At 39.2% G+C, this 14815-nt stretch overlaps 1 protein-coding gene across 4 annotated transcripts in view; it reads right to left on the bottom strand.

The window, feature by feature from the left end:
• Positions 1–1789: 1789 nt before the first annotated feature.
• The window catches only part of LOC132828008 (transmembrane channel-like protein 6), a 99388-nt gene continuing 86362 nt past the window's right edge, over positions 1790–14815 (bottom strand). For all 4 annotated transcript variants that reach the window (XM_060844872.1, XM_060844871.1, XM_060844874.1 and 1 more), the window contains 7 exons: positions 13910–14005; positions 13471–13546; positions 13025–13158; positions 10335–10502; positions 9172–9250; positions 6764–6862; positions 1790–6214 (listed from right to left, as the gene is read on the bottom strand). In XM_060844872.1, the coding sequence (XP_060700855.1) occupies positions 6194–6214; positions 6764–6862; positions 9172–9250; positions 10335–10502; positions 13025–13158; positions 13471–13546; positions 13910–14005 (673 nt within the window). In that variant the 3' untranslated portion in view covers positions 1790–6193. The remainder of the gene's footprint in view (positions 6215–6763; positions 6863–9171; positions 9251–10334; positions 10503–13024; positions 13159–13470; positions 13547–13909; positions 14006–14815) is intronic.

Below are 14815 nucleotides of genomic sequence, written 5' to 3'. Positions count from 1 at the left end.
TGCTGAGTATTTCCAACATTTTCTGTTTTTAATTCAATAAACTTCAAACTCAGTTACTTCCAAATGATCTATTTCTAAGAAGTAAATTTGATTTAACTTGGTGATAAATGTGAACTTCTCTGTTATGTATCCGCATAATTTTAAACAATGTATAGAGTGGAATAATGAAATGTCAACACGCTGGTTTCCACAGTTAAAGGGATACTCCCAGTTATTCTGGAATAACCAGACTTCAGACACACAGCAACAGGAGTTCATAGAATTCCTAGAATGTGGAAACAGGTCATTTTGGCCCAACAAATTCACACCGACTCTCAGAAGAGGATTCCACCCAGACCCATTCTCCTACCCTATTACTTTACATTTCCCATGACTAATGCACATCCCTGAACACTATGGGCAATTTACCATGGCCAATTCACTTAACCTGCACATCTTTAGATTGTGGGAGGAAACCGGAGCACACGGAGGATACCCATGCAGACATGAGGAGAATGTAAAAATTCAACACAGACAGTCGCCCGAGGCTGGAATTGAACCCTGTGAGGTAACAATGCTAACCACTGAGCCACCATGGTTACATTTTGCGAGTCACACTGGGACAACAGTATGTAATGAAGTAGAAGTCAGTAAACAAGGACTTCCATTGCACTAATTTCATTACAGAAACTACACCTGACTCTACACTGAAACAAAATGTTTTTCAAAGAAAATATACTGTTCTCAAGATTAACCAAATTAAATCAATTCACTGCAGGATATCAGTCTCATCACAAACCCCCTTAAGCACATGATAATACATTTCATATTTAAAAGATAAATCATGCTGTAGCCTATAGTTAATAAGATGACTGCAATAAAATGCAAGGCAAATTTACTACATATAAAATACATGCACACACACCAGCTTTGAACAAATGAAAAACAATAGGAGAGCTGCAGGAACTCATCTGCCTTCTTTGCTTTAAACTTAGGATTAAATGGATGATGAATGCTTTTAACAAAACACATGGAATCCTTGGATTAACAAACCAGGTATTCAAAACAAAGCTAATGGCTAAATCAATATATGCCATTGGTAAGATGGAGAGAACACAGAACAAATTTTCAAGAAGGAGCACTTTCAATTGCTGTGTGATCTTTGAAAAACAGACTCTTATCAGTAGAAGATGGATAAGATCCAACAGAGGTTCCGACAGGAAATGCTATTGAATAGATAGTAATAACTAGAGAGCATAAGTTTATCATTCCCAATTAAATAGGACATGGAATATCTTTATAGAAACAGTAGAGTTAGCAGACAAAATAATACCTTTCACAAAAAAAAGATAAATATCTGGGGGAGAGAAGCTGCAAAAGAGGGAGGTGAGTGAATAGTCCTGAAACTAATAATAGGCTGAAAGGCCTCTTTCTCTACTGGAAAATATAACAATCTGCAGATTAGCAGATTTCCGACACCGTTATGGATTGTTGAACATCATTTCATTAAACCCAGAAAGAAAGAAAGAAAATATCTTGGTTCCAATTTTGTAATTTCCTGTGTTAATATAATCTATGTGATACCTATCATAATATTCTGCATACATCTCGCATCATTATGTTACCTCTTATAAAGCATGCTCTACACGGAGTACATTAGAAAACAAACAAACAATCTATCCTGCTCCTGTCATTATTGCAAAAATTATCATTGTTGCAAGATGAAGTGGCAATGGAGGAAGAAAAATATTTTTAAGCACGTCCAATATTTCATACAAAAACGCAATGCATTTTTCAAGTTTCAGTACATTTTAATAATTCAGGCCATTTTCATCATACAAATGTGTACAAATTGAATTCAATAGAACACCATTGTATTTGGCAACAGTGAACATGTCACAGTTAGTATTAAATAAAGTCATAGTTTGCTTAGTCAGTGTGAAGCCTTATTCCTTGTCTTACGGTAACTCAATACCAAATGCTACAGCAAAATTGTTTTATTTCATCTTTTATATAAATAAACAGTAAAACATATTGAAAACAGACAATTTTACATTCTGTTGAAACTATTAATTACATGATCCGGAATAATTCCATGCTAAGTTTCATAAGAAGGAGTTATCTGACCCTAGTACAAGTGAGAATTAGCTTTTCAAATCAATGTCACTTCCCACTTAATGGGACCCAATGGGTATCTCCCATTTTGGGCACGCTGTATCTTACATCTTACTTCTGACAAGTGCAAAACAAAAAGTTTCAACTTCTTGTCTCCTTTTTGTAACGTTATCAAACCCAAATAAGGAGATGTTATGATGGATGACCATAAACAGGTCAAACAGAAAGGTTTTACGCCAGGTCTTGTCAAAAGAAACACAGGTAGTGAGGTGGAGGAGGAGAGGGAGGGAATTCAAGAGTTTAAAGCTTTGAATATGAAATGCATGGCCAGCAATTGCGTAACAATTGAAATCAAGGATGCTCAGGAGTTCAGAATTAGCGAGCTCCAGAGAACCCTGAGCGTGTTGGGGTTCGAGGAGATGAGAGAGATAGGTCGATGAGAATATGCAGGGATCTGAATGCAAAGTGGAGGTTTTCAAATTGAGATATTACTTAACTGGAGGTTAGAGTAAGTCAATGAGGTGGGGAAATCAGTGAATGAGACTTTCGTCCAGAATAGGAATAACAATTATTGGATGTGAGTTTTGGAAAACTCACATATAGGCTGTAGCACAGCAGAAATTGGGCTATTTTACAGTGAAAGTAATTAATCATAGTGGGGCGCTAATATGTGATAAGAGGATCGTCTCAGTGTCAAAGGTCACCAAGGTTACAAACAGTCTGATTCAAGGACCAATAGTCACTGAGGAGAGGATGAAGTAAGTGGCTAGGGAACAAAGTTTATGACAAGAACTGAAGACAATGGTTACTGTCTTCCCAATATTTAGCTGGAGAAAGGTTCAGTTTATGTAGTACTATATGTCTGATAGACAGTCTGACAGCTGAGAGATAGTGAAAGGTTGAAGAAGGTGACAATGAGGTAGAGCTGGGTGTTGTCAGCATTTTTGTGAAAGTGGAGTATGTTTTCAGTTGATATCACTGAGAGGCAGTCTGTGGATGAGAAATGGGTAGGAGGCCAAGGAAGGATCCTTGGGCTACACTCAAAGTACACATAAACAACAAAAAGTAACACAAAATCCAATTTCTGAAAATGTGCTACAGCACAGTATTTACAACACAGAGCAGGTCATAATAATGTTATGAAGGTATATTTGAACTATTAATTTAGAATATCAATGACTGGATATACAGGGGAGGTGATGGACCTGTGGTATTTTCATTGGACTGCTAATCCGGAGACCTAGGGTAATGTTCTGGGAACCCAGGTTCGAATCCCGCTAAGGCAAATGTGGAATTTCAATTCAATTTAAAAATCCAGGATTAAAAGTCTAATGATGACCCTGAATCCAAAGTTGATTGTCAGAAAAAGCTATCTTGTTCACTCATGTCCTTTAGGGAAGGAAACTGCTATCCTTACCTGGTCTGGCCTACATATGACTCCAGACGCACAGCAACGTAGTTGGCTCTTACCTGCCTTCTGGGCAACTAGAGGTGGACAGAATGCCCACCTCTAGCCAGCAATGCCCACATCCCATGAATAAATAAAAACAAACTCGAGTCTTGGCTGTTTTAGAAGGAACACATTGCAAATCAAAGGAGACTGGATGCAATAGCAACAATGATCATTGAATCCCTACAGTGTGGAAACAGGTTCTTTGGTCCAACAAGTCCACACTGATCCTCTGAAGAGTAACCCAGACCCATTCCCCTACTATTACTCTACATTTACCTTGACTAATGCATCTAACCTACATATCCCTGAACATTATAGGCAATTTAGCTTGGCCAATTCACCTAACTTGCACATCTTTGGATTGTGGGAAGAAACTGGAACAAACCCATGCAGATACAGAGGGAATGTGCAAATGCCACACAGACAGTCACCAGAGGCTGAAATCGAACCCAGGTCCCTGGTGCTGCAAGGCAGCAATGCTAACCACTGAGCCACTGTGTCACCTGATGTGCAAATGATGTATTTGCAAAGTGGACAAGCTGCTTGTTCAGAGATGTCAAGTCTAAAATGTTTTATGAGAGCAGTCATCTGACCCATTTCGTGATGAAGCTAGAGATTAGAGTTGACAATCTGAGATAACTTGCTTCATGCGTAATAAATTTGGCCCTCCATATTTTCTCCAAAACCCTTTCAAAAGTGTGACAGTTGAAAACCCATTTAAAAGGTTCACCACCACAAGCACAGGGTTCCCAAAAGGAGAGGTCTGAAATTGTCCCTGCTGTTTCCATGAACAATTGAATTCTTCCAGCTAAAACCAACACAGGAAGAAATCCAAGTACCAACAGCTTGTGGCAAAAGTGATTTTGGCCTCAGACCACCATCTGTGATAAACTGTGCATCTTCTTTTTCACGACATTATCTGTCACTTGGGGTAAAAAATGAGGTCTGCAGATGCTGGAGATCACAGCTGAAAATGTGTTGCTGGTTAAAGCACAGCAGGTTAGGCAGCATCCAAGGAATAGGAAATTCCTGATGAAGGGCTTATGCCTGAAACGTCGAATTTCCTATTCCTTGGATTGCTGCCTAACCTGCTGTGCTTTAACCAGCAACACATTTTCAGCCATTATCTATCACTTGGCCAAGTACTTTTAAGATTACACTTTACAGTGTTCTTTTTTTCTTTCCTAGACTTGGAAGTATGCATGTATGTTAGTTTGCAAACAGGGTAGCTACATGTATTTACTCAAGTGGGTTTTATTTGTCATAAATTAGTTCTCTATTTATTACTTAAGAACCTGGCTGACTTGACTATATTGTGCTATCCACAACCTGATATGTATAATTGGCAATAGAATCACACTACTTTTAAAAAATGGCTGTGACCAGCAAAGGAGTGGGACATGGAATCAAGTCACGCTTCCGAATCTGGTTGTAATAATGCCTTATAAATAAACCAAACATTTTCACTCTCTGGCTCAGAAAGTCAACAGTTCACCTAAAGTTGAATGGATCAATACTTGAAAATAAAAGAAGTTTAAATATCTGGAAGTTCCCAGACTGGGGGTATTACATATCTGAGTTGCAGCATTGTGAAAAGAGTATTTTCTTTCTTTCAGTGAATAGAAAGAATTTCTGATGACTTTTCATATGACATTCAACAGCTCAAGTAACAAAATTCACAGACTTCTGTGACGATATTGTCCCTCTCTAGTTAGCTTGGTCTCCACGTACTACAAAGTGGGGTTTTAGTCATGTTAAAGCTAGGTTCTGAATTTTAAGGAACAAAAACATGAGCAACTAATTGGCTCCTTTTACTGTAAACTAAGAAAATGTTTTTAAAAAATCTGTCTTTTGTTCTTGGTCACTTTGAAGTCAGCATATAATATCTGCATTTCTAATTACAAATTATACCTGTGGTATAATTAAAAATTATACCTGTGGAATTTAAATGAATTCTTAATGCTGCATGTTACTTTGAAAGCTGAAGGTTATTTTAGGCTACTGTTAAGTGAATTGCCATCCACATTATAAATAAGAAAGGCAGAACATTTACAATTGACCTATAATTGTTACAGTCTTTTGCTTTATATTTCAGTGACACATTGATGTGTAAGTACTTGCTGCTGCATAATTCCACAACAGCAGACATCAACAGCACAATCAATGCTCTTGGAGGGAAATACGGGTAGAGCTGTATTTCTGTCAACAAGGAAATAAACACCTATACAATTCATAAAGTGATTCAACATGGAAACTCCCAAGGAGTTGCAGCAGATTTCTTCTCTGACTGCTATTTGCATCCAAGAAAAGACACAAGTCAAACCTGGAAGACAACTTACAGAGAATTAAAGTCCAACAAAGCAAAATGTGAAAAAGGAGAAATCAGTTTGCAATATCATATTGAAAGATGCTATGAAGTGGATATCACATTTTGCAATTTTTTTGCTGCTGCAGTGACTCCAGTTTTGTTTAACATGCTGCATCTTTACAACTTAGTGTAGCCAGCCAAATGACTCATATAAAAAAAAGATACAATTCCAGGCATCCCTTAATAATTCACAGAGTCAAGTCATATCAGCTGCTTCACTATTTTGTCTTGTTAGTTCTGTCAACACAGCCAGAAGAAAACTGGTATCTTCTTTCCTTTTAGTAATTGTCTGAGTAGACCTATTCAAAAGACAGATACAGAAATGAACACCAATACACTTAAAAAACCAGCAATTTGCAAACCAAGTACTGTTCATTAACTATCAGAATTACTAGCTGTTATTGTGCAAAATGATTTTCTTTTAAATAGTAAAGATTTCTTAAAAGAAATTCAGCAGTATAGGGGAACTGGGTGGTGCAGCCTATCAACCCAACAGACCTTTCAATTTTTTCTTTCAGACAAAGAATCAAATTCTGTTGGGATAAAAACCTCCCCTAATGGATAGGTGGAACATTAGTGGTATCAGCTTTGGAATGAACATTGTGCTAGTTATGGTAGCTGTCTCAACTGCAGAGTTGAAAATAAATCTAAATAAACTAACTTGCACATCACCTTCTCTTGAATTAATTTATTCTGAATACTTGCATTTTTCTGGCACTTTTCAAGGCCTTTCACAGTCAGTTTTGAAATGCAAATCACTGTTATCATGTAGAATATAAATTGCTGGGCCCAGGGCAGTGTGCACACAGCATGACCGAGCAACATATGTAGAAAGCAAATTTTGTTACCTCATCTTCTCTTTCTGTGAGTCTCTTCTTTTGAAACTTAAATTTCTTCCTGTTGAAGTCTTGGAGTTTATCAATAAGAAACTTCTTATCTTCTCCCTCCTGCACCAAAAAAACTCAGTTCATTATGTGTTGAAATGGTATGTTAAAAATTAAATAAGGATCCAGTAAATATCAGTTACCTGTGCAAAACTACTCTTAATAAATTCTGGCTGAGATCAGCATGGACTGAAAAAACTCCAAGTTGGATATGATAACAGAGACTTATTTTGTTATCTAATGACAAAGTTCCTTGATTTTTATTGCAAAGGCTGGAAGTGTATTTTTTCATTTATTCACTTTGTGGCATGTAGGTACCGCAGGTTGGCCAGCATTTATTTTCTATCCCAGGTATCCTTGAGAAGGTGGTGGTCAGCCGCCTTCTTGAACTGCTGCAATCTCCCTGCTGCGGGTTGATCCCCATCATGCCCTTGAGGGAATTCCAGGATTTTGACCCAGCGACTGAAAGATATTGTCATTCCTTTACTAAGTCAGGATGATCAGTGGCTTGGAGTGGATCTTGAAGATGTCGGTGTCCCCATGTACTTGCTGTCTTTGTCTTTCTAGATGGAAGTGGTCGTAGGTTTGGAATGTGCTTTTTTTTTAGATTAGATTACTTACAGTGTGGAAACAGGCCCTTCGGCCCAACAAGTCCACACTGACCCGCACCTACATTTACCCCTTACCTAACACTACGGGCAATTTAGCATGGCCAGTTCACCTGACCCGCACATCTTTGGACTGTGGGAGGAAACCGGAGCACCCGGAGGAAACCCATGCAGACACGGGGAGAACGTGCAAACTCCACACAGTCAGTCGCCTGAGTCAGGAATTGAACCCGGGTCTCAAGCGCTGTGAGGCAGCAGTGCTAACCACTGTGCCACCGTGCCGTGCTGTCTGAGGATCTTCGGTGAATTTCTGAAGTGCATCTTGGAGATAGTACACACTACTGCTACTAAGTGTCAGTGGTGGAAGGACTGGATTCATGGCGTCGGTGGTGGAGGGACTGGATGCTTGCATTTACAATAAACACTGACCACCATACCCAATTTATTAAGGAAATCAATTCTTTAAAAAGCCTTCACTTGGAAATATAATTTAACTTGGAGATGTAAGAGCTTTAATAGAAGTATTCAAATTTTAACGTTATGGTGGAGTAAATCACTGTTTCTGCTGGCACGTAGCCAGTAAGCTGACAACACAGACTTCAGATAATTGGTTGAAGGAGTGGAATGAAGAGGAGGGGAAGGGAACTTTGTTTTTGAAACTGTGAGTTATTCTCTGGACAGTACTGGCCGACAAGGTAGTGAAATATAATTCAACTGTAGTCTTCAACAGGGAATTGTGTACATGCTCAGGAAAGAAAATCATGCAAGGCTCAAAAAGGAAAGATCGGGGGAGTGGAACTGTACAGTTAGTGCTCTTAAATAAACCAACATAGACTTAAAGGGATAAACGCACTATCAAATCATCTGAAAGCAGAACCATATTTCCACAACATTAAATTATTCATGTTCCATTTTGTGTAACATTTCTACACCTTTTAATTCAACTTTTCAATGTGAAGAAACTGAATAGAATGTTAATAATTCACTGTACAAAGGTTTAACAAATTCTTTCCTCCCATTTTCACTGACACAGCAATGTCAATAATTTCATTTAAATGATTTGTGCAGAAATTTAATACAAGACTTGTATGTTCACTGACAGTTAATTTTGGATTTGAGCTTTCATCCACGCCAAATAAATAAGGCTGCATTTGTTATCAACAGCACTGCTAAGTTACATAGTCACTACACAGGAAGAGAAAGGTTTCAGAGCCACGTCACTGGAAAGTGACGGAACAGCAGATACCAGAAACAAATCTGGGCAGAACCGGTGAATGATAATGCTTCCAAGCATGAACCAGCCACTCCCAACCTTTTGCCAGTCTCAGCAGCTCCTCTGAGCAGGCAGTGAGGGAAGAGAGAAACAGGAACTGAGATCTTTAGTAGCAGCAGTGCATTTCTGAAGCTGGTCCATCCCTCTGCCTGGCCAAAAACTCTTCGATTATGAATCTGGCAAACAAGTGATCATTCACTGCCAGAGCTCACACTACCCATGCTCTAACCACTGCTGGGGACTGCACCTGAGCATGGCTCTCCACCATGGAAAACAACAAGTAAACGAAGTATGTGCACAGTGAGAAAGGCTTTGTCGTGGTGATGTAATGTCACCAGCATCATTTGCGCATGTTCGGGTCTTTGCCACCATTTTGGCGTTCACTATATTCATTTCAAGTAAATAACCACTTTAATGAGAAGTAGGTTATTCACATTTATAAGATAAGGAACACAAACAAATGTAAATCAAACACAAATTCAGGTACTTACATTTGCAATTTGTTCGTTTAATAACTTAATTACTTTTCTTTGACCATCCACAACTTGACAATGAAAATAAATCAATATTCTGAAAGAGTAAATTAGAATGTGAAATTTAAACAAAATCACAATACTGTACTTTAATCTGCACATAACAATAAACTGAATATATCACCTTTAGTTTTTCTGACTTGCAACATTCAAAAACCACAACCATCTTTTGGTTTCAATCAAATTTTGTCATGCCGTTGGCTCTGAGCAGATTCCAGGTTTAAAAGTTGCAAGCCTCATGAACTGTTCAAATTATTTATCCCCAGTTTTAGAAGGATAATTCCAGAAGGTATGCCATCCAAAATATAATAGATCTGATACATGTAGGTATTTATATATTTTATCCAAATGTATCCTTACATTTTTTTTTGCCTGTGGACGTATCATTGATTTGCTAACATCCCTAAATATCATTTTTCTTTTGCAACCCTTCGAAATACACAGACATTATCACACCCAATTCAGTCCAAATATTTATAGTTGGTGTTCATCTTGCATGCAAACACATAGCTCAAATCACATTGTCCATCCTGTTCCCATATCCTTGTTTTCATTTCCTTCATGAAGCTATCAATCTTTGCTCAAATGTTAGATGGTTATTCATGAACCCTGCAAGGGAACTCTACGGCCTCAGCACCCTGTATCAAGAAGATTTCTACACTGAAAATCTCACTTCAATCATGTACCTCAGGATTCATGTACTGTCAACTTTCTGAGAGGTTGGGTAGGAAAGGCTATTTATTTGGTTGAAATGTATTTGTTTGGGTGCTCTCAAAATCTCAGTAAAATGCAAAAAAGTCAGTTCTCGGCCATTGAGAGACAGCTTAAGGAGGCCATAAATACCAAAAATAAATATTACCTCATGATTCTCTTTGGATATGTTGCACAAAACAAGGATACACTAATGAAAGCATCAGCATTTAAAGATATTTGTCTTCTCATTTGACCATTGATGTTCGATAAGACAATATTAATACTTTAACCAATACAGATAGATGCTTATCAATACTCATCAGTTCTCTCCAACATTTTTACAGCTTTATCAGCAATTTCCATATTTATTGTAGAATACAGAGAAACATTTTAGAATTGAGAATTTATTAAAATAATTGAAAGCTTACAGTAGGAATCCTGATGCCAAGAAAAAGATGAAAGGATTTCTCACGAAGATCCACGAATACTTAAAAAATTTAGAACCGTTCTCATCCAGTTTTTGGACCCAGTTTGTTATAGAATCACTCATAGCTGCCAGTGATCGGAAGGGGCCACAAGATGATGATGGCTTTATGCTAATTTAAAATAAAATCAAAAACAGGCAATAAAACTTAGTCATGTGAAAATTCAAGACAGTAAAAATCAAAAGAATATGAAAAGTGGGAGATGGCATTTGGCTCAGTCACTATACACCACATTTTATTCTAAATTGCATAATGACATGGTGGAGGGTTGTTTTTCAGACTGGAGGCCTGTGGCCAGTGGTGTGCCACAAGGATCGGTGCTGGGTCCCCCACTTTTTGTCATTTATATAAATGATCTGGATGTGAGCATAAGAGGTATAGTTAGTAAGTTTGCAGATGACACCAAAATTGGAGGTATAGTGGACAGGGAAGAAGGTTAGGAGAAAGTGAGGACTGCAGATGCTGGAGATCAGAGCTGAAAAATGTGGAAAAGCAAGCAAGTCAGGCAGCATCCAAGGAGCAGGAGAATCGATGTTTCTGGCATAAGCCCTTCTTCAGGAATGAGGAAGGTGTGCCAAACAGGCTAAGACAAAAGGTAGGGAGGAGGGACTTGGGGGAGGAGTATTGGGAATGTGATAGGTGGAAGGACGTTAAGGTGAGGGTGATAGGCCGGAGAGGGGCTGGGGGCGGAGAGGTCGGGAAGAAGATTGCAGGTCAAGAAGGCGGTGCTGAGTCCGAAGGTTGGGACTGAGATAAGGTGGGGGGAGGGGAAATGAGGAAGCTGGAGAAATCTGCATTCATCCCTTGTGGTTGGAGGATTCCTAGGCGGAAGATGAGGCGCTCTTCCTCCAGGCGTCGTGTTGCCATGGTCTGGTGATGGAGGAGGCCAATGACCTGCATGTCCTTGACGGAGTGGGAGGGGGTGTTAAAGTGTTCAGCCACAGGGCGGTTGGGTTGGTTGGTGCGGGTGGCAATGGAGGAGGCCAAGAACCTGCATGTCCTTGGCGGAGTGGGAGGGGGAGTTAAAGCGAAGAAGATTACCTCAGATTACAACAGGATTTTTGATCAGATGGGCCAATGGGCTGAGAAGTGGCAGATGAAGTTTAATTCAGATAAATGTGAGGTCTGCATTTTGGGAAAGCAAATCTTAGCAGGACTTATACACTTAATGGTAAGGTCCTAGGAAGTGTTGCCTGAGGGGCAACTTTTTCACGCAAAGGATGGTACATGTATGGAATGAGCTGCCAGAGGGAGTGGTGAATTGCAATGGTACAATTGCAACAGTTAAAAGGCATTTGGATGGGTATATGAATAGGAAGGGTTTGGATGGATATGGGCCGGGTGCTGGGAGGTGGGACTAGATTGGGTTGGGCTATCTAGTTGGCATGGATGGGTTGGACCAAAGGGTCTGTTTCCATGCCGTACATCTCTATGACTCTATGACTACACATTTACAGTTAAATCCACTTGAACAATAATTCTTAATTGAAATTGGAATCACTTTTGGTTCACATTGTATCAGTGTTCCTTGGTAAAGGAATATGACAGGGTCTTCCTCTTATCTGTAATTCCTGATTGTTTAATTGAGCAGCTAAATGGCTGGACAAGTGACGCTTTTGCATTGATATCCTCAACCCATCGATAAGTAGCCTTTAAATTAGGATCTGTATATAATAAAGACAGGTCAAATAACAGGCAAGTACCATAACAGCAAAAATTTCACAGCCACCATACTCTGCCTTACTGTACTGAAGCCCATAGCTTCAAATTAACAGAACATGGATGTTTAAAATTATTATATAACATGCCCGTCACCAGCAAAGCCATTTGTTGCCATTCCCAGATTGCCTTTGAATTGAGCGGCTTGTTGGGCCATTTCAGAGGGCAGTTGAGAGTCAAACAAATTATCATGGATCTGAGAGTCACATACAGGCCAGACAAGGCAAGATTTCCTTCCCAATAAAGGACATTAATGAAACAGTACCACAATGATAGCTTCATGTTCGTTAATGCTTTTTTTATTTCCAGTATTCCTTTTCAGGTTTTGGATCTGAATTTGCATTCATCAATCTGGGCCTCTGGATGACTAGTCCAGTGACATTACCATGACACTACCATCTCCCAGGAGAAAGCGAGGACTGCTGATGCTGGAGATCAGAGCTGAAAATGTGTTGCTGGAAAAGCGCAGCAGGTCAGGCAGCATCCAAGGAGCAGGAGAATCGACGTTTCGGGCATGAGCCCTTCTTCAGGAATGAAGAAGGGCTCATGCCCGAAACATCGATTCTCCTGCTCCTTGGATACTGCCTGACCTGCTGCGCTTCTCCAGCAACACATTTTCAGCACTACCATCTCCCATCCTGACACATTTACAGTTCTGTAATTCATCATGGAAAATGTTCATTTTGTAAGACTTGTTGGACAATCCATACAATTGGAAGCAAAACTTCAGCTAACATGCTAGTAAACACACCGTAGTGTTGGCAGCATTAGAAACTTCTTGACTCCATTAAAACATTTGTTCCAGAATGTATAGAGGTGACTAGCAGCAAGAACCAAAAACAAACACTCTATAGTCTGCTGAATCCTCAGTTACACAAGAATTTGGCCACATAATTAACTATGCAGATACTTACTACCACACAGTGTAAGAAAAAACAACAGTGGCTCCAAGGAATGATGGGAAACACAGCAGGCTAATAAAGATAGTCATCATATGAGATGCCTGCCAGAGTTTGTGTGGAGGCTGACAGTTCTTCATTAAGCTGAGCTGAAAAAGACCCAACAGTTTTATTAATAGATAGCTGGCGTACTGTAGTGATCATTTTTCACACATTAAATGATTCACTGGATGTTTAGCTGGACAAGTTCTGGTTCCCAAGCAGCTTGCTGAGGAGTACATATACTCAAAATATGTATAAAGGCTGCCAATGATGATGCCTATTCGGTCTATGAAGGGTAAACATTAAATCTTATCCTAACTCAACTAACAGACTTGGAGATAAAATGAATTTCTAAAATGGACTAAGCTCTTTCCCTTATATCTTGTAGTTTTCAGTCACTTCGTAAATGTGAAAATTACCTTTTTAATAAAGAAGATAACAATAAATTTGATCATTTGAATTGCAGGCAGGAGTGGTACGAACACGAGGCCCAACCTACAAAGTAGAAGGTAATGAATTAAATGAAGCTCATCATGAGTCTGTTGCTTCTTGTTGCTCTCTTGCTCTCCCTCCGATCTTTCCTCTTCGTAAGCATAAATTCTCCATTGTTACGGCTGCATAGAATCGACAGCTGATTAATATGTTGCCAAAGTAACTGTGGTCACTTCGCAAACCCAGCCAGTGAGTGATATTTGTATGTAGGGACCATCACATTCAGGTCCAATCCAGTGCTCATATGAGAGTACACATTCTGGGCAATGGGGAAGATACTATTGTGATGGTACTGGTGAAGTTTCTCAATAGGTGGCGCTGTTAATGGTTCAACATCAAACATAGCCTGATCAAACATATTATTACCAAGTGAGCGTCTGTCCAAAGATCAAATCCAAAACATTTCTGGCAATGTCAAACTCAGGTTTTCTCTTCCTTTTCAGCAGTTTAATGCATATGACCCTGGAGAGTGAAGGAAGGAGAAACAGTGATTACAATACTTTAGTAGCTGACTCTCTCAACTTATAGAACTGCTTTCACTTCTATGTTAAAAGATCAATTAACAAACAAGGATAGGACAGAATGGCAATCAATAATTAACCCTTTAACTCAGTCTCCAGGATTGCTCAGGATGCTTTGACAAGTTTTTCCATTAGTCAGAGAGAAGGCCAGCAGCTCAACACACTAAAAGTTTGTATCACATTCCTGTAACCATTAATGTATCTTTTTTAAAATGATCAATTGTTGAAAGAAGCAACATTTTGTTTGCAGTACGGGTACAAAACATTGTGGCACAGTGGAAATCAGGTTTGATGTTCACTCCAGTGAGGTCCTGAGCTCATCGCTCTGACCAGAATGAGGCACAGAGCCAAGTCCAGAGCAACTCTCTTCTCACTCCCTGGGACTGAAGAGAAGGAAGGTAAAACCAGCTCACTCAGACCATTCTTGTAGCTAAAGGTCATGGTAGGAAGAGGCTGGAAACTAGAAAGATTCACGGAGAGAGAAACAAAATTAACATTTCAGTTCTGCAATCTTTCACCGGAACAGTTCAGAAACGTTAACACTGTTTCTCTCTCCACAAACACTGCTAGACACTGATGATTCTTTCTAATTGTTATATGTCTAATTTCCAGCAACTGCAGTGTTTTGCTTTTGTATAGATTAGGCAGGCTACTTTCTTAGGAGCAGCAGGACTGCAGCTGTTAAGGGACGTAGCTTAGAGGGAAACAATAATTCAGATTTTACTGTATAACACTTAATTATCTATTTTCA

The sequence above is a fragment of the Hemiscyllium ocellatum genome, chromosome 25 (assembly GCF_020745735.1).
Source record: "Hemiscyllium ocellatum isolate sHemOce1 chromosome 25, sHemOce1.pat.X.cur, whole genome shotgun sequence".
Classification (NCBI taxonomy): Eukaryota; Metazoa; Chordata; class Chondrichthyes; order Orectolobiformes; family Hemiscylliidae; genus Hemiscyllium; species Hemiscyllium ocellatum.
This window is presented reverse-complemented; position numbering and strand designations above follow the sequence as displayed.